Source organism: Cervus canadensis, chromosome 1 (genome assembly GCF_019320065.1).
Source record: "Cervus canadensis isolate Bull #8, Minnesota chromosome 1, ASM1932006v1, whole genome shotgun sequence".
Lineage (NCBI taxonomy): Eukaryota > Metazoa > Chordata > Mammalia > Artiodactyla > Cervidae > Cervus > Cervus canadensis.
Window position 1 is genome coordinate 63629385 of NC_057386.1, and position 25950 is coordinate 63655334.

The window sequence follows — 25950 nt, forward strand, 5'->3', positions numbered from 1 at the left end:
ATAGTATGGCATCATATTTAAACTTTCAGAGCCTCAAGATAATATTCTATACTGGATACTACCCAGCAGTATTTGAAAACTTATAGATCATAATATTTTTCAATGACGTTACCAACAGAATGCTATCAAGTGAGGCAGAGTGTGTGCATATGTATTAATATGTACGTGTATGGCTGCTGCTGCTAAGCTGTCCGACTCTGAGACCACATGGACTGCAGCCCACCAGGCTCCTCCATCCATGGGATTTTCCAGGCAAGAGTACTGGAGTGGGGTGCCATTGCCTTCTCCAGTGTGTGAATGGAGGCGTCCTTATATACATATGCCGAAGCCATAACACAGATAAATGACCAACCGACTTGGAAATGAGAAGAACTGAGGGAAGCAGTCTGGTGGCTCATTCTACACTGCAGCAGACCCAACATGACGTCCATGTGCGCCTGTGTGCTCAGTCCTGTCCGACCTTTTATGACCCATGGACTGCAGCCCTCCAGGCTCCTCTGTCCATGGGATTTCCCAGGCAAGAATACTGGAGTGGGCTGCCATTTCCTCCTCCAGGGATCTTCCTGATCCAGGGATCGGACCCACGTCTCTTGCATTAGCAGGTGATTTCTTTACCACTGAGCCACCTGGGAAGCCCATCCTGTCCACACTGAGGAAATCTCAGGGTCACTGAAATATTAAATTATAAAAATGGTATGCTTTTTCTCTATTTTGTTCAATAATGTATCTAGAACTATGCCTGGAAATTAATAGATGCTTATTTGCTGAATGGATTAATTAATCCATGTTCCTCTGATTTTGATACGTGACCATGGAAAGGGGACAATAAGATAAGTCTCTCAGAGGCAGAAAAGCATCAGTGGCCTCCTTAAGGGAAGGCCTTTGCTGCCTTATTTATCTTTGTTACATTAGCATCACACGCAGGAAAGATGTACATGCCTAATATGCATTAGCAGAATTAAAATTAATTTAGTGGTATTAATATTCTGTGGAAAACTGAGAAAAATAGAAAAAGTGTTTGAAGCGCTCCTTCCTCATTTAAAGTATGCAGTCTTCTACTATGAGTTGCATTTAATCACTGAAGAAAAATAATATATAAGCTCTGAACTATCACCATGCTATATGGAGCTGCCCATAACTGGGTTAATAAAATTTAGGCATTAAATTATAAAATGTATGCTCTAAAGCATTTAGATATGAACGTAGTCAAGAGACTTAAGATAAGGCTTAGGTTACTTCGACATTTCAAAGTATATTCCATTTTTTATATGTGGATGATAGCTGTAAAACTCAAGGGTCTGCAGGTAGTGTCACAATTTTGGAGAAAGCTGTGTTCCTGACTTTGAAACTTTCTGAAGTGTAGAAGGGGTAATATGAGACACATACAGTGTATGGCAGAACACTTTCAACATACCACATATGAACATTTCTGCAGCAAAATATATAAATATTCAGATAAACATTTATACGTGACTGTCTTATGTTAGCTGTCTTATGTTAGTCAGGGTTAGGTTTGGCTAGCTTGTTAAAGCACTTTTTAGTTTTCAGGGCTTACTGGACTCAGTCTGCAGACAAGGGACTGTGGATTTATTTCATACTTGTTTACCCAGCCAGAAGCCTTGTAGCAAGTTTATTTGTAGCATATTTTCCCTCTGTCTCCCATACTCCAAGTCTTAATATTAAGTTAGTTTCTCTAAAACACGATCTACAAGTTTAAATAGGCTAGACCTATGATGTTAAAATTACTGAACTATTTGTACAGATTGTTATCAACAAAAGGGGGTAACAATTCATGGCAGTTATTTCTATGCTGTAGTTGTAGATTTACAAATCATGTTATAATTTTCTTTGCATCAATATCTGACAACTGAGGCACAACATACTTTGACATCACAAGATGACAAAAACATCTAGAAAGCACTGTTATCAGGAATTAGATATTAAAGTCATCATAAATTGTGAAAAAAAATGAATTATGTGTTTTAAAATCTAGGATTATATGGCAAAAGTTAACCCTTGAAACCATTCCCTCAACAAATCCTTGCCCAGGTCAATAGTATACCAGTGTTTAATGATGCCGGAGTCAAGACAGACAGGGCAGAATCTTAGCTCTATCATCTGCTAGCTCTAGGGCAAGTCAGCTAAACTTCTTATACCTCTGGATGCTATATCTATAAAATAGGGACAATATAAAGCAGTCTGTTACTTCATGAGGTAATTTTAAGGATTAAATGAGTTCATATGTGGAAAGTACTTAGAACAGTGTCTCCCCTGCATCTCGTTGGACTCTATTATACTGTTACCCTGTTTTGTCAACATCAAAACATTAGCATTACTTTTCTGCTTCCCTAAATAAGAATCTAAGCTCCTTTGTCCATCTACTTCACTGTTATGTCTACAGATTCTAGAAAAGTTTCCAACCTTGTTCTAAGTTCTTAATACATATTTTGGGGCTGTTATTACTATTAATAAATCTCATATCCAGATATGTCAATATACAGCAGCATAATTAATGTGAAAAAAAACAAGATGTGAGACCAAGCAGTAACACAAGGTTCTTCTGTCCACAACTTCTCTGATCATCTGCTTAGCAAACAAAATCCTTCCCGTTTTAAAGGTGCTGTGAAGCCTTTCCTGAGCCATTTGCATTGAGACTAGGGTGGCCTGCTCATGCTCCCACAGGATTGTGTACAGGAGTCCATTTAAGCTATTATCCTTTTGTACTGTAAGGGAGATTCTTGTATATGTATAAACAAATCACTCTGCTGTACCTGAAACTAACACAATACTGTCAGTCAACTACGTTCCAACATAGAGTTAAAAAAAAATTACGGTGCCAGAGGGTAGGGCAGTCTGGACAGAAAAGTGAAAGCTGCTCAGTGGTGTCTGACTCTTTGCAACCCCATGGACTGTAGAGTCCATGGAATTCTCCAGGCCAGAATACTGGAGTGGGTAGCTGCTCCCTTCTCCAGGGGATCTTCCAAACCCAGGGATGGAACCCAGGTCTCCTGCATTGCAGGCGGATTCTTTACCAGCTGAGCCACAAGGGAACACCAAGAATACTGGAGCGGGTAGCCTATCCCTTCTCCAGGGGGTCTTCTCGACCCAGGAATTGAACCCAGGTCTCCTACATTGCAGGTAGATTCTTTACCAGCTGAGCTATCAGGGAAGCCCCTGAATAGAAGAGACTCTACAAACACTGTGTAGGGTTCTTTCATGCTCCACAGCCCACAGAAGCCACAAATGTTTGTTGAATTTTACTCATTCTTCAGGAAATTGGTTGGTATTGATTTCTAGTGAAAAAGGTACAGTTAACACTGGATGACATATACTTAAAGAGAAAATGGCACAACGTACTAAAAATCTTAAGGGAAACAACTTACCGTCTCAAAAAATATTTCCATCATGCGGGTTCTCTTTTCCTCTGCACTTAGTCCTTTTTTCTTCGACTGAAGCACAAAAGTTAGGCATAAAAGTTAAAAAGTAAACTGCTTTAAAAACAAAAAACCAATGCTTTTTAAGACAACTTGTTTCAAAACATTACTAGAAATAATGCACGGTCTCGTCTGAGACAAGAGGGTTAATAAATCTCATACCCAGGCCTTGTGGTAGGTGCTGCCATTATAATAACTGTGGTTGAGACAGTCTGGCATTTTGTAGAAATTCAATATGTATCAAATGATCAATAAATCACTGTATCTACCTTCAAAAGAGTTAATCTCTCAAAGAAAAACGACATAAAATGCTTCTCATTGATGAACCGGTACATGCATAAATTGCTACCCAGGACAGAATGAATTAGTTCTACCCAGGAAAGAGAGAAAGAAGGGTTAGCTAGGAAGGCAAGAGATGAGTCGGATTTTAGCAAGTTGAGAAACAGTGAGGAGGGTATCCTGGACAGACCACACATAGGCACAGGGTGATGGAAGTTCATGGACTGCTCCAGAGAGACAAACACTTAGGGGCAATTATTAAATGAATGAGGGTGTACAGGGTGTGGCAGATGAGATGAGAGAAGTTGTCTGGGGCCAGATTACGGCAGGCTGACTGTCCAGTTAGAGAGTAGACTTTACTCCAGGCAACTCAGGAGCAACAGGGCAATTTCTAAAGCAGGGAGTCAGAGTAACGTAGCATGTGGAGGGCAGGCTGGAGGAAGGACAACATATGCAAGTAGAAAATGAAAGCCTACTTCAGGTGATTATTATCCTATAGCTACCCTTTAGCCAATCTGAAGTTAAGATAATTAAGAGTAATTGAAATGTACTGCTAATAATAAATTTTACTCTATATTTTATAGAGTATATACCTAAAGTCTGATTTTTTAAAAAACCAAATTCCCTCAAAGCAAGTACTTACAGAAAATAACAAAGACAAGGAGAACCATAATCCCTAGTGCTCTCATGGAAGATTCCACATCAATGTTTTTGAAGTAATCTGCATCTTTCTCAAAAATTGCATGGGATTATAGGGGAATATGGGCTTCCCAGGTGGTGCTAGTGGTAAAGAACCCACCTGCCAATGTGGGAGATGTAAGAGGTGCAGGTTTGATGTCTGGGTCAGGAAGATTCCCTGGAGGAGGGCATGGCAACCCACTCCAGCATTCTTGCCTGGAGAATCCCATGGACAGAGGAGCCTGGTGGGCTACAGTCCATGGGGTTGCAAAGAGTCAAGAAACGACTGGAGCGACTTAGCATGCATGCACACACGCATAGGGGTATAAAAACTGTTTAGCAAGAACTTTAAAATACACCACTTAAAAAGCAGACATAAATAAATCAATAGTAATAAACCTACCCAATCAAAACCTGCATCAGAAGTGAAAGGCAACACTAGACAGGGAAAGGAATTTGGAATTGCCGTTCTGAATGCATTCCAGAATATATGGCCTAGAAATGCAGGCACTCATTTTCACAGCAAATTATCCAGTGTTCCTTGATGATTGTATAGGTAAAATAAGTAGCTTCAAAGTTAATATTTTTCTCTTTTTCCTCTGTCCATTCTCAAATACTGCAGTTCCCCAGGTTCTTTCTCTATTGATCCCCTCATCTCCTCACATCCTTTCTTTGATCTTACCTGTTTTCATGTAAGACCTCAAATCTTTATATTTCTGGGCTAGATGGGGGCCTGAACTCCAATCACATTTAATTACCTGCCTGCTGAACAGACTCAAACTTGGGTGGTCTAAACTGACGTCTTCCTCTCCCACACTTCCTCCCCAAACCTGCTCTTCTGGATCTTCAGTAGTCAGATGCCACTTGTTACCCAAGCCAGAGACCTGGCAGTCACCCTAGGTTCCTACATCTCTATTTCACATCCAACCAGTTACCAAATCCTGCCAATCTCTGTGCTTAGCTGTTTCTCAAATCTATCCTGTCTGCTTCACCCCTAATGCCTCCACCTAAGCTCAGGCCTACTTTAGATCTGCAGTCTGCTAACCACACTCTGTCCCATCCTCTAAGGCCACACTCCATGCTGCCAAAAAGCAAATCTAACTAACGATGCCTCTCCCTTGCTTAAAACTTTCCAGTGGCTCCCAACCACCCAGGAGTATCTAGTCACCTAGAGTGACAGACAAGGCTCTCTACCATCAGATCCCAACCTACCTCTCACAGCTCCACTCCCCACCTCACATTTACCATAACATGAAGAGCTAAGCAAGTGAAGCTATAATATAAAAACCCCTGTAGTTCTCCACTTGCAGCATGCTCTTTCCCATTTCTGGGCCTTTTTTTTGGTCCCATGCCACAAGGCGTAGCTTGTGTGACCCAGGATTGAACCTAGGCGCTCTGAAGTGAAAGTACAGAGTCCCAGCCACTGGACCACCAGGGAATTTCCTCTGTGCCTTTTACAAAATGCTGTTCTACCTAAAACACTTTCCTCTCATGCAAATCAAAACCACAGTGAGATACTCACCACACCTGTCAGAACGGCCATTATCAAAACGGCCGCAAATAACAAACGCTGGTGAGGACGTGGGGAAAAGGGAACCCTCGAATACTTTGGTGGGAATGTATATTGCTGCAAAAACTGTGGAAAACAGTATGGAGCTTTCTCAAAAAACTAAAAATATAATCCAGCAATTCCACTCCTGTGTGTATATATCCCATAGAAGCACAAATTCAAAAGGATACAAGCACCCCAATGTTCATCTTGGCATTATTTACATTTGCCAAGATATGGAAGTAACCTGTGTCCATCAAAGATGAATGGATAAAGATGTGGTACACACACACACACAGATTCTTATGACTCGATCATGAAAAAGCAGCAACATGGACGGACTTGGAAGGCTAAGTGAAATAAGCCAGAGAAAGACAAACAATGTATGATAACACTTAAATGTGGAATCTAGAAAATACAACAAACTAGTCAACAAAACAAAAAAGCAGCAGACTCCCAGATAGAGAACAAACCAGCAGTCACCAGCGGGGAGGAGGAGGGGCAGGCATACAGGGGTAGGGGAAAGGGGGTATTATGGGATCATATTGTGCCCAAAGATTGAGAAAACGGTTTTTCTCAGCCTAGAATCTAGAGGTTAAGTTAGGGGCACTGTGGGGCCCTTAGGGCTTCAATCCGTGGCTGCATCACTGGAAAACAGATCTAACGCTTTAGAAAAGGCTCTTAACATGTTAGTATTATAAATTGCTCCTTGAGAGACCCTGGACTCCACAAGAATTTGCCTCGCAGAGGTAGGCAATGGGGAGAACCTAGTGTCCTGAGGGCATGCAGTTTTAAGAAAGCTCTTATCACTCAGCTCAGCAGCTTATGAAAGTGACTCAAGAAACATGGATGAGCTCCCCAGGTGGCCCTAGTGGGAAAGATCCTGGCTGCCAATGCAGGAGACACAGGACACACGGCTTTGATCCCTGGGTCGGGAAATCCCCCGGAGAAGGGAATGGCAAACCACTCCAGTATTCTTGCCTGGAGAATCCCAAGGACAGAGGAGACTGGTGGGCTACGACACACGGGGTCACAAAGAGTCAGACACAACTGAAGCGGCTTAGCATGCACACATGTTATCATTGGTTAACACTGGTCTCGGGCTAATTTATTCATCACTCTCCTTAACCACTACAAAGAATGCTTATTTCTAATCATGGTAGGAGAGTATCATGGCCAGAGTTAAAATAACTAATGTAAAAGGATGCCATATTACTTCATATTTAGAAATTTCTCCAAAAAAATCAACAAGGGCTCAAGTAAAATTTAAGATTAAAGAAAATCTCCTAATAGTATAAGTTAGAGATTCACTCAACACTTGACTTTAGGAAAATGAAAGGAATCTTCTCCTATTATAAGTTAAAAAAATCTTAAAGTCAGGAATTCCCTGGAGGGCCAGTGATTTGGGACTACAGGAGGCAGTGTTTCGATCCCGTGTCAGGGAATTAAGATCCTACATGCTGTGCAGTCAAAACAAAAAAACAAAACAAAAAAACACCTAAAGTCAGCTCTGTTGATCACTAGTAAAATTTTGAAAAATTAAAATAGATGATAGCTGCTGCCTTCAGAAGTGGCAGACCCCACCAAGTATCTCCAATTTCAAAAACATGCTTGGACTTATAACAATTGTCTACCCAGCAAGCATAACCATGTTGAAGCAAACAGCTATTAATTAACAATCAGGAAAGAGAAGAACGGTTATCTTTGTATAACACTAAACTTATTTCTTAATAATACATGAAAAGTGGGAACTATGTCTCTTACAAAAAATTTTGTTTCATGTTTCTCCATTACCAGAGGTGAACATCAGAGAAGAGTTAAAGGCACATTAAACCATTTACTATTAGAAGGTGATGCAGGTGTAGAGGTGGTCGGTGAAAGACAAAAACAAAAAAAGCTAACACAGTAGTCAGTTGTATCTGGCTAGTAACTATAAACAGAAATATATGAGGGCGCACTGGTACCAGATTTAAGTGTGCTTGTTTGGTTTCCTACATCATTTTATGCCCAGGTGGCTGGGCTGTTAGTCTAACCACAAAGAAGCCGTTATCAGTTATGATTACATCTGGACAACTACCTTCAAATAAACACTGAACAACCTAGATCCCCAACCACCACTAGCTTGGCAAAATAAATAACGGCCACTTAACTGAAATACGATATTAAAATCTGTGATCCATTTCATTAGACGTTGATTCTCTGCCAAGAGACGTGGGGGGCAGAGAGAGAAGAAACTCTGAAGGTTTATGAAAATGATTTAAACTCGCAAAAACAAAGAGATGGTTTGGAATCTAACCAAGACTGAACTCACTGGGCCACACAAGACCACGTCTGACCAAGACAGTGCAGTTTCACGAGCGCGCTCAGTCGGGTCAGACTCGGTCACCCCGCGGAATGCAGACCGCCAGGCCCCTCTGTCCATGGAATTCTCCAGGCAAACACCGGAGTGGGGTGCCATTCTCTTCTCTGGGGGTGGGGCGGGGGTGGTGGGATGTCTTTCCCACCCAGGTCTCCCGCGTTGTGGGTGGATTCTTCAGTCTGAGCGACCGGGGAAGCCCGGGTGCTTGCCTGATACAGCAACTTTGATAATGAGTCCTGCCCTTCAGTAAAAAAAGGTGCATTTTCACAGAAATCCTCTAACTGGCATAAATTGGAGATTCTTTCGGTCACTTTAGAAACTGTGAGGAATTCTGAAACGTGCTCTACATGCTACAATGCACAAAACCATCAATCGCCAGAGATCAAGCGAAGCCCTCGGGCCCTCAATGTCCCTTCCCCCACGGTTCGCAGGCGGGGGCGGCGCCTTCTGGTGGCCGGAGGCGGGGAGCCTGGGCCCGGCTTCTGAAGCGACTCTTGGCCTTGTTAGACTGCTGAGCTTGTGAGACACCCGGGGCACGTTCTCGAACGCTCCGCATTTAATCTAACCGGCCCGGGAGGGCGCGAGGGGCATAAAGCGGGGGTCCCGGCGCTGCATGCCTGCTTTGGGCTGGGGCAGCGGCAGCCGGAAAACGCGGGGCAGACGCGGCGACTGACCCGGCGGGGAGGCCGGCCACCGCAGCCCGCCAGGGGCCCAGGGCCAGGCCGGGGTCCCACACGGCCGGAGGGTTAAGCGGCCGGACCGCGGGGAGGAAGGGGGCCGGGAAACGCGGCCCAGGCTCTTACCATGGCGCCGGCGGCTCGTCTTCCGGTGGCGGCGCCGGCACGCGGCGAGGGGCGGGGCCGGCTCGGGCGGGTTTGATTTTGGCGCCGACACCGCTCCGCGGGCGGAGCAGCGAGGGGAGGGGCAGAAAGACCAGCCCTCGCTCCTGCGGCGCGCAGCGACCCCTGGCGGCGGCGGCGAGCTGCCGGTCGGTGGGCGGGGCCTACTCTGGGGCGGGGCCTGCTTGGTCCCGCCCGTCCGCGCCCTAGAGGCTGGCCAACAAGCTCTCGCAGCTGCTTCCGTCTTTTCCGTCCTTGGTGCTGACTGTAACCCCCCACTTTTTTTTTCCGAGGAAGTCTTGAGCCCTCGCCTTTGACGTCATTCTTCACTCCGCGGAAACCGGCCCAAGTTTGCCTCAAAAAACTGATGCCTTTTGGCCGCTGGGCAGGAAATACTGCCTTCGTCCATCCGGATTTGCCTGGTCTCGGGCGGATTTTCTTTCCTCTTTTAATTTTATGCCCCAGTTTTTACGTAACCGCTATTCACTGCTTTTCCAGATTTTAAAAATGCCCTTGTTTATATGTTTGCCTTTCTTTTAGGGTTTTTTTTAAATAGAAGAGAATGAATTTCAAATCAAAACAGTCAAAAATATGCTACCTCATTACTTGACAAGGTGCTAGAAAATTAACTCAGATTTTTCAGTTATTCTGAAAATTGTGTTATCTTGAACCATTTTAAACTATAATGATTTCACTAGAAAGGAATGTTACTAAAATAGGAATTTGCATTGTAATAGGGAAGAACCTTTGAATCTTATAAATTGATAACTAAAGGGATGTTGCCTATAAGCTTAACTAGGTATAATGGCTCATCTCTGGGAACCTTGCTTCCCAGGTAATGAGCAGTAAACTAAAATACCAATGTTAAGCTCACAGGAAACCTCCTGACCAGACCCACCTGTGAATGACTGCAAGAGGGAAGAAATTAACACACCCCTGTGACTCTGCTTGCAGTGCAGGAGACCCAGGTTGGATCCCTGGGTCAGGCATAGCCCCTGGAGAAGGGAATGAATGGCATCCCATCCAGGATTCTTGCCTGGAGAAGTCCATGGACAGAGGAGCCTGGTGAACTACAGTTCATAGGGTCGCAAAGAGTCGGACATGACTGAGACAGTTTCGAATTTTCCAGAGGCTGATGGGAACCAGGAAGTGTTTGACTTTACTCCCTCTCCTTTTAGTATAAAAGGAACCTGCATTCTAACTCAGGCACCATTGGTCTTTGGGGCACAAGCCCACCATCTTTTTGGTTTGCTGGCTTTTTGAATAAAGCCATTTTATTGAATACAGCCAATTTCTCACCCCAATACATTGTCTCTTGATTACTGCCGTGTTGTGCAGGGAGCAGTATGAGCTTAGACTCAGTAACAGCATCTCCTGTTGCTTCTGACAGAAGCAGGACAAGGATATATTGAATTACTTAGAGTTCCATTAATTTGGTTTTTCCAGAGTTCAGTATAATTCTCTTGATGGTACATAAGATGATTTTAAAATAATAAAAGGCTATCCATTTAGTGTTTTAACATTAGAACTAGAAAATTTATAATTAATGCACCATACCCTAGATTTTTCAAGGGACCTCCTAGGTGGTACAGTGATAAAGAATCCACCCGCCAATGCAGGAGACACAAGAGATGCAGTTTCAATCCCTGGGAGGAGAAGATCCCCTGGAGGAGGAAATGGCAACCCACTCCAGTATTCTTGCCTGGAAAATCCCATGGACAGAGGAGCCTGGTGGGCTACAGTCCACGGGGTTGCAAAGAGTTGGACACGCTGAGCACACATGCATGCACAATGACCCTAGATCTCTCATGCGTTGCTCAAGATACAGCTGAAATAAGTATGTCAGTAAAAAATTAAAGTGATATTTAAGACAAATATTAAGCAATTAAACTGGTGTTTATATAAAGTTGTCAGAATAAAGGTGGCATTTGTGGGAAGCTTTATCTTATTAAAAAGCAGAGACATTACTTTGCCAAAAAAGGTCCGTCTAGTCAAGGCTATGGTTTTTCCAGTAGTCATGTATGGATGTGAGAGTTGGACTATAAAGAAAGCTGAACACCAAAGAATTGAAGCTTTTGAACTGTGATGTTGGAGAAGACTCTTGAGAGTCCCTTGGACTGCAAGGAGACCCAACCAGTCCATCCTAAAGGAAATCAGTCCTGAATATTCATTGGAAGGATTGATGTTGAAGCTGAAACTCCAATACTTTGGCCACCTGATGGGAAGAGCTGACTCATTTGAAAAGACCCTGATGCTGGGAAAGATTGAAGGTGGGAGGAGAAGGGGATAGCGGATGAGACAGTTGGATGGCATCACCGACTCAACAGGCATGAGTTAGAGTAAACTCCGGGAGTTGGTGATGGACAGGGAGGCCTGGCGTGCTGCAGTCCATGGGATCACAAAGAGTCGGACATGACTGAGTGACTGACCTGAACTGAACTTACCTGATCTGTTCTCAGACTGCCATACCTTCTGCTCCATCAAGAACAGCCTTTCTTGGGAATTCCTTTTTGGTCTAGTAAGGTTAGGACTCAGTGCTTTCACTGCCATGGCCTGGGTTCAATCCCTGGTCAGGGAACTAAGATCCCACAAGCCATTCCCATCCTTCCATCCTTTAAATGCTCAGGTAGGCCTCTGAGTCTTTTTCTCTCTGTTTCCTCACACCTCCCCACAACAAGATAGGATCTCTGTACAGTTTTATCACAGCACCCTGATCCACTTTGTGATTATTTACTTGGACAGCTTCCCTCTAATATCAGACTCCTTTCTGTGGCAAAAACTGAGCCAACCATTGGGTATCACCAAGGCTTAGTAAAGTGCCTGACACATGATGGACACTCAACAAATGTATGTTAAATAAATTACCAGGTTTCTAAGAACATTACCTAGTCATTGGCTTAGGGATAACTAGATATGGTTTTCAGGTGAAAAAACATAGGATATTTGGAAAAATTTATATATTTGCATCAAGTAGTGCTTTCCCATTTACTATTTTCACCAACAGAATTCCAAAACTATCTGATAGACCATTCAGATGCCTTGAGATGCTCTAAGTTTTGCAATATTATGGAGCAGGCAGATGTAGTATGTAAGTTAAGTATGAAAGCAAATACGTATTTGTAGCATCATGAATTTGGATCAAGTATCCACCACCTAGCTTTTGTTATAATACTCAAATGGCATTGGTTTATTAAACAGATTGGTGTTTTACAAAATCCTTAAACACACATTAATTTTAAAAAATTTGAATATCTGCTGCCTGCGGAGTATGTGAGGATGAACTAGACAGGCCACACCTTTCAGTGCGGCCTTTATATTCCAGTCAGTGCTGCTCTTCCATCTGGGTGACTGCTGCTTGCCCTAGACCTTACTCTGTAGAGGGGCATGTTGGCCCCACTCCAGCCACATCACGCCCCACGGCCAAGGACTGTGCAGGCCCAAAGGGACATGCCCATCTATTACCCACAACCTTTCTTCTAGACCAGGAACCTGATGGTGATTTAGACACTAAGTCATGTCCGACTCTTGTGACCCCATGGACTGTAGCCTACCAGGCTCCTCTGTCGGTGGAATTTCCCAGGCAAGAACACTGGAGTGGGTTGGCATTTCCTTCTCCAGGGGATCTTCCCAACCCAGGTATTGAACCCAGGTCTCTTGCATTGCAGGCAGATTCTTTACCGACTGAACTACCAGGGAATCCCTATAGGAATTTGGGGAACCCAGTGTTCCTTGCCTGTCTTAGTTTGAGTTCCTGGAAGAACAGAGACTGAGGCAGAGATGTGCTGAAATAGGCACACCTCTTTATTATGCTTCCCTTTCTTGCACTTAGCAGACATTGTGTATTGTACACATTGAAGGTTTGTGTCAACTCTGTCGAGCAAGTCTGTTAGCACCATTTCCCCAACAGCATTTGGTCATTTTGTGTCTCTATTGCACATTTTGGTAATTCTTCCAATATTTCAAACTTTTTAATCATTATTATATGTTATGGTGACCTGTAATCATTGATGCTACTACTACTGTTAATTGTTTTGGGACACTATGAACCATGCCCATATAAGACGGAGGACTTAATTGATATATGTTGTATGTGTTCTGACTGCTCCACCAACCAACCGGCCATTTCCCCATCTTTCTGTCTCCCCTTAGGGCTCCCTATTCCCTCAGACAAAACAATATTGAAGCTAGGCCAGTTACTAACCTTAAAATGGCTTCTAAGTGTTCAAGTGAAAGGAAGAGTCACACATCTCTCACTTTAAATCAAAAGCTAGAAATGATTAAGCTTAGTGAGGAAGGCATGTCAAGAGCAGACAGGTTGAAACTAAGCTCTCCTTCACCAAACAGCCAAGTCATGGGTGCAAAGGAAAATTTCTTGAAGGAAATGAAAAGTGCTGCTCCAGTGAACACATGAATGATGAGGAAGTGGAACAGCCTTATTGCTGATGTGGAGAAAGTCTGAGGGATCCGGAGAGACAACCAAAGCAGCCACCTTCCCTTAAGCCAAAGCCTAGTCTATGGCAAGGTTGTAAACCTCTTCAATTCCCTGAAGGCTGAGAGCGCTGAGGAAGCTGCAGGAGAAAAGGTTGAAGCTAGCAGAGGTTGATTCGTGAGGTTCAAGGAAAGAAGCTGTCTCCTAACACCACAGTGCAAGGTGAAGCAGGCAGTCCTGATGTAGAAGCTTCAGCCAGTTATCCAGAAGATCAAGCTAAAGTGGCTCCACTAAACAAATAGATATTTAGTGTAGAGAAAACAGCCTTTTATTAGAAGATTTCACGTAGGACTTTCATAGCTAGAGAAGTCAATGCCTGGCTTCAAAGGACAGGCCGACACTATTAGAGGCTAATGTAGCTGGCAACTTTAAGTCAAAGCCAAGGCTTACCCACCATTCTGAAAATTCTAGGGCCCTGAAGAATCATGCTCGATCTGCTCTGCTTCTGCTCTATAAATGTAAGAACAAAGCCTGGATAACAGCACATCTGTTTGCAACATGGTTTACTGATTATTTTAACCCCACTGTTGACACCTACTGCTCAGAAAAAATATTTCAAGATATTACAGCTCATTGACAATGTACCTGGTCACCCAAAAACTCTGATGGAGAAGTACAATGAGTTTAATGTTTTTATGCCTGCTAACACAACATCCATTCTGTAGTCCATGGATCAGAGAGTAGTTTCTATACTATTTTTTAAAGCATTATTAAGAAAGACATTTTGTAAGGCTATAGTTGCCATAGGTAGTGATTTCTGTGGTGTATCTGGGCAAAGTCAATTGAAAGCCTTCTGGAAAGGATTCACCATTCTAGATGCCACTAAGAGCATGTGTGGTTTATGGGAAGAGGTTAAAATATCAATAAGAGGAGTTTGAGAAAAGTTGATTTCAACTCTCTTGTATTACTCTGAGGGGTTTAAGCCTTCAGTGGAGGAAGGAACTGCAAATGTATTGGAAACAGCAAGAGAGCTAGAATTCAAAGTGGAGCCTGAAGATGTGACGGAATTGCTGCAGTCTCATGATAAAACTTGAATGAATGAGGAGTTGCTTCTTATGGATGAGTAAAAAGACTAGTTTCTTGAGATGGAATCTAGTCCTGGTGAAGATGCTGTGCAGACAGAGCATTTAGAACATTACATAAACTTTGTTGATCTAGCAGTGGCAGAGTTTGAGAGGACTGGCTCCGATTTTGAAAGGAGTTTTCTGTGAGTAAAATGCTATCAAACAGCACCACATGCCACAGAGAAATCATTCATGACAGAGTCAATCAATGCAGCAGACTTCGCTGTCTTATTTCAAGAAACTGCCACCGCCACCCCAACCTTCAGTGACTACCACCCTGATCAGTCAGCAGCCACCACCCTGGAGGTAAGATCTTCCACCAGCAACAAGATTACAACTCCTTGACGGCTCAGGTGATGGCTAGCATTTTTTCTAAAAAATTTATTGAAATATTTTTTAGTGGTATTTTAAAATTATGGTATGTATATTGTTTTTTAAGACATAATTCTACTTCACACTTAATAGGCTACAGGGTAGTGTAAACATAACTTCTTTCAGCACTGGAAAACCAAAAATGTGACTTTATGATTCATTTGGGAGTGAGGAAGCAGTGAAGATGAGACAGGAGAGGAAAGGTGTATATATTTCCACTAAAGGTACGTACATTTCTCTGGCATTTAAAAATCTTTACAATCTTTTTTTTTTTTGGCCCAAGAGAATGGAAGTTTGTGGACGTCTCAGGTGAACACAGGGGAGACAGCTTGTCCCCACCCAACATGTGAAAACTTGGACTTTCTATTATGGTTATTGACACTTCTTTTATGGCACCTACCTTAATTTGTTCTGTATATAGGTATTAACACTCTTTGAACCTTTCCATCTGGGACATAAACTCCTTGAAAACAGGGACAGTAACTCTCTCTGGTAACCGTGCCTCATCTCTCATCATTTCTTCTCGAGCACTGTCTAGCCTCACGATACTGAACTATCAGTTCTCCCCTGCAGAGCTTGCTCTCTTGCCCTCTTTTAGCAAGCCTGGGTTGGCGGTCCCCCCAGCACCTCTCTGCCTTCCCCCCGGGTGAGTTAATAGCTGCTAGCATCCTTGGCCCCTCTCAACAGCCCATCATCCTCTGTTCTCAGGGGGGTGACGACTGGGCACATGGGGCAAATCTGAGTCGTGGTGGGAGCCTCAGGGGTGTGTGAATGTCCTCACTCCCCTGGTGAATATCCCTCTGCCCCAGGGACTGTGATATTACGTAGCAAATAAACACCACCACAGGCTGAGAGAGACACCACAAAAAGAAGGGAAAAGTCTTTCCATTCTTCTGAATGAGGGGTCCTGCATTTTCATTTTGTACCAGGCATAGTAGATTATGTAGCCAGCCCTGTACATATTCATTTAAGTCTCATTCCAGTAGCATAAAGCTCCATGGGAACTGGGACCTTTTATTTTGGTTTACTGCTATTCCCTAGTAGCTAGAATGGGACCCTAGACTCAGTAAATATTTTCTAATGAAGGTATATAAAAGCAGTTCATAGTGTTGTAATTACCTGGTCTAGTTCAACAACCACACTGTCAGCTCTTAGAGACTACAGGTCTTATTATTTGTCCTAACAGCCCTTACACATAGCCCAAAGTCTAGTGCGCAGGCGTTTGTTCAAAGACCATGGCAGCAAAAGAGAGGCAGGAAGCTGGCTGAGGACAGACTGTCATTTGCCCTCCTGTCTCTTATCCTAGGCAGTAACAAACTGCACCTCTAACTGAACCTTTTGTCTGCTCTGGAAAGTGCTGTCTTTGGCTTTACATGAACCAAGTTCCTAAAAAGCAATCTGAGATATATGAAAACCTGGGCAAGTGCCTCACCCTCAATCTGACTCCATAAAACCTCCAAAGAGGCCACAACAGCAACTACTACTTGGTTAAATGGGAAGAGTAAGTGAAAAACAGAATTAGGTGTCAGTAAAACTAATATTCACAATTACTAGTTAGCAGTGTAACCTTTGGTCCTGTTTCTCATTTTTGTTTTTTTTTTCTTCCATTTTTGTTGTTTCGTCTCTCCTTCCCAGACTAATTCAGGTCATCTCTTTCAGACTTTTCGTTTTTTTTTTTTTTTTCTTTTTTATTTCTTTGTTTTTTTTTTTTTGTTTTTCTTTCAGACTTTTCATCTGTTATGGAAATTTAACCCTCCAAGAAGTAAAACAAAGAAATTTTTGTAGTGTTCCTCTATTTTTAACAAAGGCTACTCTAATCGTAATAACTTTTAGTGTTCATCTCATCACACAAAATATAAATCATGGACTTAATGAAAAACCAAAAAGCCTATAAATAAATCAGGAAAAATGCTGTATGCATATGTTTAAACCAATGACTTGTTTACAATCAATGAAGAAAGACAAGAGTCCTTTATAAGAGAACAAATGAATAAGCATGAAGTTCACACACTACTCAAGACTGAGGGCTTACCTATCCTTAGGCCTTGTGGGGCGTCGAAGGTCAGATGGGAGGGAGTTTCCAAGATGGGGCAGAAAGACCTCGGGTTTACCTCCTCTCAAGGGCGCACCAAGATCACAGCTCTGTAAGCACCAACCACTATTGCTGAAAAGACCGAAACCCACCAGAAAAGATCCTCTACAACTACAGAAATAAAGAAGGGACTAGGAAGGAACTGTGAGCCAGGTAAGAGGTGCAGACCTGCGGTACAGTCAAGACTCCTACCCCGGGCTGGGTGGCCTCCACACAAGAGAATGATGGTTGCAGAGGCTCTCTCAAAGGTCCAAGCCCTAGCTGACAACCCCTCATTATTTGGCCTTGAAGGCCAGTAGGGCTTTTGGGAGACCCAAAGGACTGAGGGAAATAGAGATTCCACTCTTAAAGGGTACACACAAAATCTCACATGCTTCAGGTCCCACAGAAGAAGGTTAGACCCACCTGCTAATCTTGGAGAGTCTCTTGCTCCAGCAGGAGGCAGCTGGAGCTCACTCTGGACTCACAGACACTGGTGGCAGCCCTTTGGAAAACTTATTCTACCACAAAGACACTGAAGCTGGCAAGCACCATTTTGGAGGCCTTCTTCAGCCTATTAGCCTCAAGACCCGTTACGCAAGTGCTCACCAGCCTGGAGGCACCCGTACTGGGACACGAAAGGTGAAGCAACTAACTGGGCAGGGACACAGCCCCATCCAACAGCAGAGGGGCAGCCCTAGAGTCCCTGAGCCCACAGCCATCCCTGGACATGGCCTTGCCCACCAGAGGCTGAAGACCCAGCATCACATACCAGTACACAGACATTAGACCTGGAACCCCCAGGGCCCTGCAGCCAGAGAATCCTAGGACCAAGCTCTGCCCACGAGCAGGCAGATACCAGTCCCACAGTCTGCTGGGCCCTGGATCCACCCATCACTAAGCCTGCTCCAGACTTCAGACCAGCCTCACCCACCACAGGGGCAACATCAGCCCTGGGACAATGGCAGTCCTGCAGCCTGCCATGACAGGACCCAGTCAACATGTCAGCACCAGACCTGGGCCTTGCCTACCAGCAGGCCAACACTAACTCTGGAACACCCCAGACCCCATAGTCAGTTGTGGCAAGAACTGGCTCCACCTACCAGTTATGTAACACCAGCTCTGGGACCCGTGAGTCCTGCAGCCAGACCCCAGGACCAAGCTCACTCACAGAGCATTACCATTACCAAAATGAATCAGTTAAAAAACAAAACCCCAAAAACCCCCAAACCTCCCAACAACCAAAAGTCCAGGACCAGACGGCTTTAGAGGTGAATTCTATCAAACCTTTAGAGAATGTTCTGAAATTATTCCAAAAAAATTGCAGAGGAAGAAAAGCTTTCTGAACTCATGCTACAAGGCCAGCAGCATCCTGATACCAAAACCAGACAAAGATTTCACAAAACAAGAAAATTACAGGCCAATCCCGTTACCCCAGTATTCTTGCCTGGAGAATTCCATGGACAGAGGAGCCTGGTGGGCTACAGTCCATGGGTTTGCAATGAGTCAGACATGACTGAACCAACTTCGCATGTATGCATCACTGAGGAACACAGATGCAAAAATTCTCAACAAAGTATTAGCAAGCTGAATTTAACCATACATTGAAAGAACCATACACCATGATCAAGTGGGATTTATCCCAAGCATGCAAGGATGGTTCAACATCCACAAATCAAGAACAGAAATTATATAATGATCTCAACACGTGCAGACAGCTTTTGACAAAAATCAACATCAATTTATAATAAAAACTCTCAACAAAATGGGTATAGAGGGGCTATACCTCAACATATCAAAGACCATATGTGTTAAGTCCACAGCTAACATTATACTTAATATACTCAATAGTGAAAAGCTGAAAGCATTTCCTGAAAGATCAGGGGAAAAAAAAAAAAGGATGACTGCTCTGATCACTTTTATTCAACATAGTAGCCACAGCAGTCAGACCAGAAAAAGGAATAAAAGGAATCCAAACTGGAAAGAAGTAATTAAAATCATCACTGTTTGCAGATGACATGATGCCAGAACACAGAAAATCTTCAAGATGCCACAACAAAAGTACCAGCACTAACAACTTAGTTTAGTAAAGCTGCAGGGCACAAACCTAACACACAGAAACCTGCTGCCTTTCTAGATACCAACAAACTATCAGAAAGGGACTTGAGAAAACATTCCCATTAACTAAGCCTTGTCTCACTAGTGTGAACAGTTTGATTAAGGTATTGATATCTTCCACGTGTTCTAGAACGGATCTTCACTTTCCTTCACTAAGAGAGAGAACAGTGGGTTAAATAAATGAACGTTCAGCCTGGAAATGGAGAAAACAAGCTTTATTATAACGATTTGAGATTTTGTGCATGGTAAAGATATACACATGAATCTTGTTTCTCCTATGTTTCAAGACAGAATTAATTTAAAGATTTATTGTAGACTAAAGCATCCAAAATACTGTGGTACGTGTGTAGCTACGAACATACAAACACTTTGATGCACAGCGTTTATTCTCTTCTTTAAATAGGCAGTCAGCATTTTGATTCATAAAAGAACAGTGATGAGAATATATCAGTACCAATGTCAAAGAGCACAAGATTTAGTGTTCTATACACAAAATATATGAAACAGACCTATAAAGATGGAATGTACAAAATTTTAAAAGAAAACAAAAAGGAAACAAAAATCCCTCATACTCATACATAGGACTGAAAGGCTACAGAACTGAAAATGATATAAAGAATTCTAAGAATATACTCTGTTGATGACCGAACATTCCCATGTCATAAAGCAAAAACATTTTAAGGCTGTGTTGCTTTCAAAAGTTATTGGAAGTGCTGTACATTCACTGGAACAACATAGCCAATTTATTCATCTATCTTAGAATATTAATAGCTTCCATACATTCTCCACAAACAGACTATACAATCACTGCCACACAATTCATCTTCAGAAAGTTTAAGATTAACATCATGATTTGTAGCTTACTGTCATTTAAAACAAAACAAAAAAGTATTTATTTATACCAAACAAATCTTTAATGGGCACTTAGTTTCCTTTATGGCAATGCTAGATTCTTAGTTATCAAAAATATTAAAATAATTGTAAGTTTAAAACCCTGTAACATTTACAGAATGCAACAATATCACGACTTTCAATTTTAAGCAAAATTAAACAATGTTTGCAGCAAATACCTTCAATTTTATCTTACCTGGAAATGTCTTACTTTTGAATTACTAAACTAAAAATATTTCTCCTTTTTTCAGAAGCTGGTGAATAAGGAGGATACCAGAGAGTTCAAATGTACATAAAGATTTTTTCCATCTGAAGTAATCTGCAGATTACCTGATGTTTATTTGCTATTTCCTCCAATTAACTTAGGTATTACCAAAGCATTTATGTGACCCCTTTAGTGTTAAGGATCCATAGACACTTGCTAGCATACTGCTATTCCAGTTAACTCCCTTAGTACATACCCTGTATATTTAGTAGTAGAAGCAAGTGTATTCTAGTTGCATGGACCTGTTAGTATTTATTTGCCTCAAATCTAGTCAAAGAGTAAATTAAAAGAAGGTAACCTGGGGACTTTAGTTACTGGAGACTAAAGTTTGATCAAGATACTAAGAACCATTTTTTTAAAAAAAATGGCTAAGCGTCATAAAGGCTTTTTATTCATGTGTTTCTAGGCGGTCAGGTGACTCCACCCACCTCCCCATGTCCAGCAGGGGAGGTATGTATTGGAGATACAGTTACTAACATCTGTAACTGGGGAGGGACTGCATTGTCACCGACCGTTACATTCTAACTGGCAACATTTTGCCGTAAGTGCCCAGGGGAAATTTGAATGGGTAGTTTTTCAGTGCTACTTATCATGAACATATGACAGGTTCTGTACACTTGACAAAGAGAAATCAAACAATAATGGTAGAACAGAAACAAAAAGTCACTTATTTCAATATCCTTCTCAGTTTACTAGGAACCATTTAGAATGTGACAAAACTCCATTTAAATCTTGTCTATTCATCTTATCAGCAGCACTTTTCCCCCTAAAATATGCTTACCAAGAAATACAGTAAATGCACATATGTATCCAAATTTGAAATGTTATTTATACTTTAACATATACGATTATATATATTTTGGGGAAATATATATGTGTTTCCAGGAAACTCCAGTGTTTCCTGGACCGCCCACAGCATGTGTTTTGGTAACAGGTGGTGGAACAGGTCTGAATCAAAGTATCTCTTCTTTTATTCCAGTTTCATTCCAATATTGACATGTAAAAAAATCAGCTTTGTGTTCCTTCTATTAAGATACCAGTCTAATATGTTATGATGGCTGGTTGATTTCTAAATTCACAAGTATAATTTGAATGTGCAAAAAACCTCTAAGTAAACTAGCCTTAAGATCCATGGCCTATGACAGAGTCTACAGAGGAAGCTACTTTCACTGGTGAAAATAAACTGAAATTAATTTAACCAGTTAAAAAACTTTCCTTTTAAACATTCCAGGAATTATCAAGTCTAGCTTATCTTTTATGCAGAAGGCTAGTTAATGGTAAAATGACATTCCCGCCCTAGAGTGTAAGCTCCAAAGGGGCAGGGGGCTTTGTTTGTTTGTCCATTACTTTATCCCCAGTGCCTTGAATAGCCTCTGGCACCCAAGAAGTGCTCATTAAACATCAATGTTTAAATTCAAAGACTCATCTCACCATTGACATTAGGAAAAAAGAAACATCACATTCACATGTACATGTGGGAAATTTTTTTATAGTACAGTTTTAAGGTGCTTTCAGTGAAAAAGGTCCCCAAGTCATTATCGAAAATGCCAAACACGACATCTTATTTGGTAGAACTGAGTAGAAAACCAAACAGTGGAAACACACCACATCTTATTTTACAGGATGAGATTTGACTAAATTATTCTTACCATTTCTCAAAATGCGTTTATACTTAAATGTAACTCAAGTTCAACTTTGTTTCTTTCGACCTGTTTTTTGTTTTGTTTTTGAAAGCACAGAAGGCCATTTTCTGACTAGAAGTCAGCCCATACCAGCATTCCTGGAAAATGGCAAAAATGAAATCTGCTTTAGGGCTTGCTCTATGAGGACGGCTTTAAACGGGGCAGTTGAGGAATGTGCTGAAGCTGCTTCTGTCTTTCAGAGTGCTGCCTATTTCAAAACACCAAAGGTTCAGCTAAATATATATATATGATACATTCTACCTTACCCTAATCATGTATACATAGTCCTTTAATGCCTCTACTAGTCATTAGACAATGATAAATAACCATAGCATGCCCTTACCTGTAATGCTTTCGCGATAACACGACTTTGGTAACACTCGCTTTCTAAGGGGAACCACTGATCAACCACATGCCTTTGGCTGACACCATCCGTCCTCCAAAGGGCTGCTTATGGCTGTCTGTCCTAGGATACTGGGTCCTACTACACGTGCTGACATTTTGCAAGAGGTAAAGCTTTCGTGTTCATGAAGTGGAAGAGAGACATGTGTGAGAACATGGCACAGAAAATATGACTGACTTTTCCTTGATTACATTCCAGTGCATTAACCTGGAGTTAACGCGGGGCCCGCTGCTTTACCAAAAGGTAGCATTACTATAGTAAAATGCCTTTCAAAGTATCAGGAATTTCAGGTTTCCCTGAAAATGAACTTTGTTTTTAGATACAAGGTGAGCAGGATAGAGGTGAAAAGAACACATGAAGATCTTTGATCAAACTCAGAAAGGGTGGGAGATTTGCATTGATTTTTTAAGTGCTAAACTCAAGAGGCTTGCTAATCCCAGCTGGGAGGATTTTGTAAGACAGCTTTCATTTTTTACCCAAAGTAATGTTATATGTAGTTACTGATAAACAAAAAATGTCACAAGAGTAATATCTACTGTAAAAGTGAGGTTAGAAGATCCCCTGGGTCTTGTGACCGAGGTTAAATAAAGTATATAACTATAACAGATTTTGTTTTCATCTTGTTTTTGGAAGCTCTGCACAAAAGCTATCACTCACAGGATTAACAAATGCCTTTAAATATTCTAGTTGTTTTTTTTAATGCTTGTTTGATTTGCAAAATTAGTTAAACTACATAAATCCCTGCCCTATATGCCATAGTTCACAGGTGTAAAACTTTGCAGTTTTTATAGATTCAGTAGAAGAGATTTCTTTTTTTTCTTTTTTTAACTCTAAACGTGGATTATGGAAATCAGATATGCAGTTTTTAAGGAAATTGTTACATTCAGAAATAACCTTGGAAAGTTCACTGATGATTCCTTCTGGCAAGAAAAGTCTAGTATCATCTGGTCCTGCGTCAGGAAATCCATTCCAGTTTATGGTGTAAGATCTTTGTAAGGGGATGTCCAGTCACCCACTGTTACTGTAAGTACCGGTAGACCTTGAAACAGTGGTTTCCAGAGTCTGCAACCACCACGTGGCCGTCTGAAGTTAGGGCCAGGCCCTGGGGGCCATAGAGTGGATCAGCAGACGTGTTAATGTAGGACAAAAATGACCCACTTCCATCAAAAACCTGTAAACATAAAGTCAGAGTGTGACAGGAGAAGTTAGAGTGGCAGGAAGAAGCCGGGGTTAGGAAGCCTCTGATGCTGACGTTTTTCGCGTGGAAGCACAGGAGCAACCCCAGGCTTGTTCAGGCTCCACTCACCCTGCCCGCTCCCCCCTCACCCTCTGTGCCCCGGGGGCACTGACAAGGCACGCTCCCTGGCCAGAGGACCTCACTACAGGCTCACAGAGGTCCCATGTGAGCGGAGCGGCTCTGGATGGGGCCCTTCTGTCTCACTCTGAGCTTTCACTTCTCCCCCTTCCAGCACTATCTCCCTTTACTCCCAATCACAAGAGGGAAAAATTGGCAACTAGACCACAGAAGAATGTCCTGAGTCAACATGCAACCAGAAAATGGAGATTATTTTTTCATTTTCAGAAAAGAGTAAGTTATACCAAGTCAATGGTTCAACATGTACATTTGGACAGAAGGTGGTCTTTTTTTGGTCTGTAAGCTTCTGCTATGATGAAATAAAAAGAACTCTCTTCCTTCCCAGGCCCAGGCTGGTTTCTTCTAGCCATTATGTTTGGCTTACAGGGTGTTTCAAAAGGCAGGTGTGATGAGGGCCACAGTACCAACAGCTGAGCATCTGTGGTCCTACACAGCACTGCCTTCTGACTGTAGCCCCCTGCCTGCTTCTGGCTTCCCATCAGACACAGAACGCCTTTTTCAACTGCAGATGTCCACTGGGATAATTAAGCAAGATAAATACCCCAGAGAAATTAAAGTACGCAGTGTTGCACTGCATTTAAAGTCTTGACCCCCTTCTTGAGAAGAGGACTTCCATCATCAGATTCAACTGCTGAACACTGCTGTTCTCAGAGAGATGTGGGAATGCTCCTTGATTTGCCCAGAGCACCCTGGGCTGACTTGTTTCTATTCTACCTTCCTTAGTTTGGTACTTCTGGTTAGACTATTTACAGCCTAATTACCTAACCAATGAACAAAAGGAAAACATTCCAGTCTGGGGGACTTCACTTTCAACAAACAGCGATCACGCTAAACAAGTAAACCCATCTACCTGGATCCTGCTGTTCCCCCAGTCGGCCACGATGATGTTTCCATTTGAATCCACCGCTACGCCCGTGGGAGCATTAAACTGCCCGTTTCCTTCTCCATTTGAGCCGAACTTCAACATGAATTCACCTTCCTGATTAAACACCTGTACGAAATATTTTTAAATTATTTTAAACTAAAATAGTTAAGCAAACATTCTGGTTTTTAACAAATATCTGAGCAGGTTTTTTTAAGACATTCTTCAAAAAGGGGGAAGTTTACAAACTAGACCTCACATATCACTTGTGGGTCCCCAATTTACTATCTAAATCTGATTTACTATTTGTAAAACCACTTCTTTTTCTAGCTTATATCCAGTTGTATTGCTATGTGAAAAATACTTTTGTTATAAAATTATCAAAAATATACAAATATAAAGTAGTATGAGTAAGTAGAGATGTAATTTCCAAACACATTATTCTTTTTGCATTTAAATAAATATCTAACTTCAAGAATAGGCATTATATTTCTAAAAGGATGGACAACTGCTCAAAGTTGAATCAGAAAGTAAGAGTTTTTTGTTAGGCCAGATATTCAGAATTTACTACCCTTTTACTAAGTCAACATAACAAGAAATACGGCTGGACCACACATTTACAGCAAAGAAAATCCAATGAGTATGTGTGTATGTGTGATGGCAGCCACTGAGGAATAAGAAAATGGCTTTTTAAAATAGATTTTCTAGGAATATTTTAGTTAGGATAGCCATAAGGCTTTGGTGACTACAGCCCATGAGAGAAGGAAGATGATGGAAGAGGGGGCTAAACAAAACTGCAGGATTCTCAAATTCTCTAATAGCAGATACGGCCAAGCACTGGACTATTGTGGTTAATTAAATATTCTTATTAATAGAGTGTTACAGCATATGTACCAATTGTAGATTACTCAGATTACTAACCTTGAGAGAATCAACATTTTAATATATGTTTAATAATAAGACTAGTAAGCATAATTTTATCTTGAAGATTCTGGTGATACTTAATGGTTTTGAAACACATTCAGGATATTCTCTTATGACTTCATTATCATGCAACACATGTGGAAAAACTCACTGACAAATCAAAAAGTGTTACCTGCAAGGCACCCATGAGAGTGAGGTTTCTTTCTTTCTTTTTTTTTTTTTTTGATTTTATTTTTTTTTAGTTTGACTATCACACATCATTTATTATTTTTTTCCATTTATTTTTATTAGTTGGA

At 41.9% G+C, this 25950-nt stretch overlaps 2 protein-coding genes across 14 annotated transcripts in view; both read right to left on the minus strand.

The window, feature by feature from the left end:
* The window catches only part of MND1 (meiotic nuclear divisions 1), an 82808-nt gene extending 73447 nt beyond the window's left edge, over positions 1-9361 (minus strand). The window contains exons 1-2 of one of the 2 annotated variants that reach the window (XM_043484320.1): positions 9103-9361; positions 3384-3449 (exon numbers count right to left, since the gene is read on the minus strand). In XM_043484320.1, coding sequence (XP_043340255.1) covers positions 3384-3449; positions 9103-9105 — 69 coding nt within the window. In that variant the 5' untranslated portion in view covers positions 9106-9361. The remainder of the gene's footprint in view (positions 1-3383; positions 3450-9102) is intronic. The other variant, XM_043484310.1, reaches the window with a different exon arrangement.
* Positions 9362-23246: 13885 nt separating this feature from the next.
* TRIM2 (tripartite motif containing 2) overlaps positions 23247-25950 on the minus strand; it is a 186119-nt gene continuing 183415 nt past the window's right edge. For all 12 annotated transcript variants that reach the window (XM_043484424.1, XM_043484357.1, XM_043484366.1 and 9 more), the window contains exons 11-12: positions 24719-24859; positions 23247-23664 (exon numbers count right to left, since the gene is read on the minus strand). In XM_043484424.1, coding sequence (XP_043340359.1) covers positions 23512-23664; positions 24719-24859 — 294 coding nt within the window. In that variant the 3' untranslated portion in view covers positions 23247-23511. The remainder of the gene's footprint in view (positions 23665-24718; positions 24860-25950) is intronic.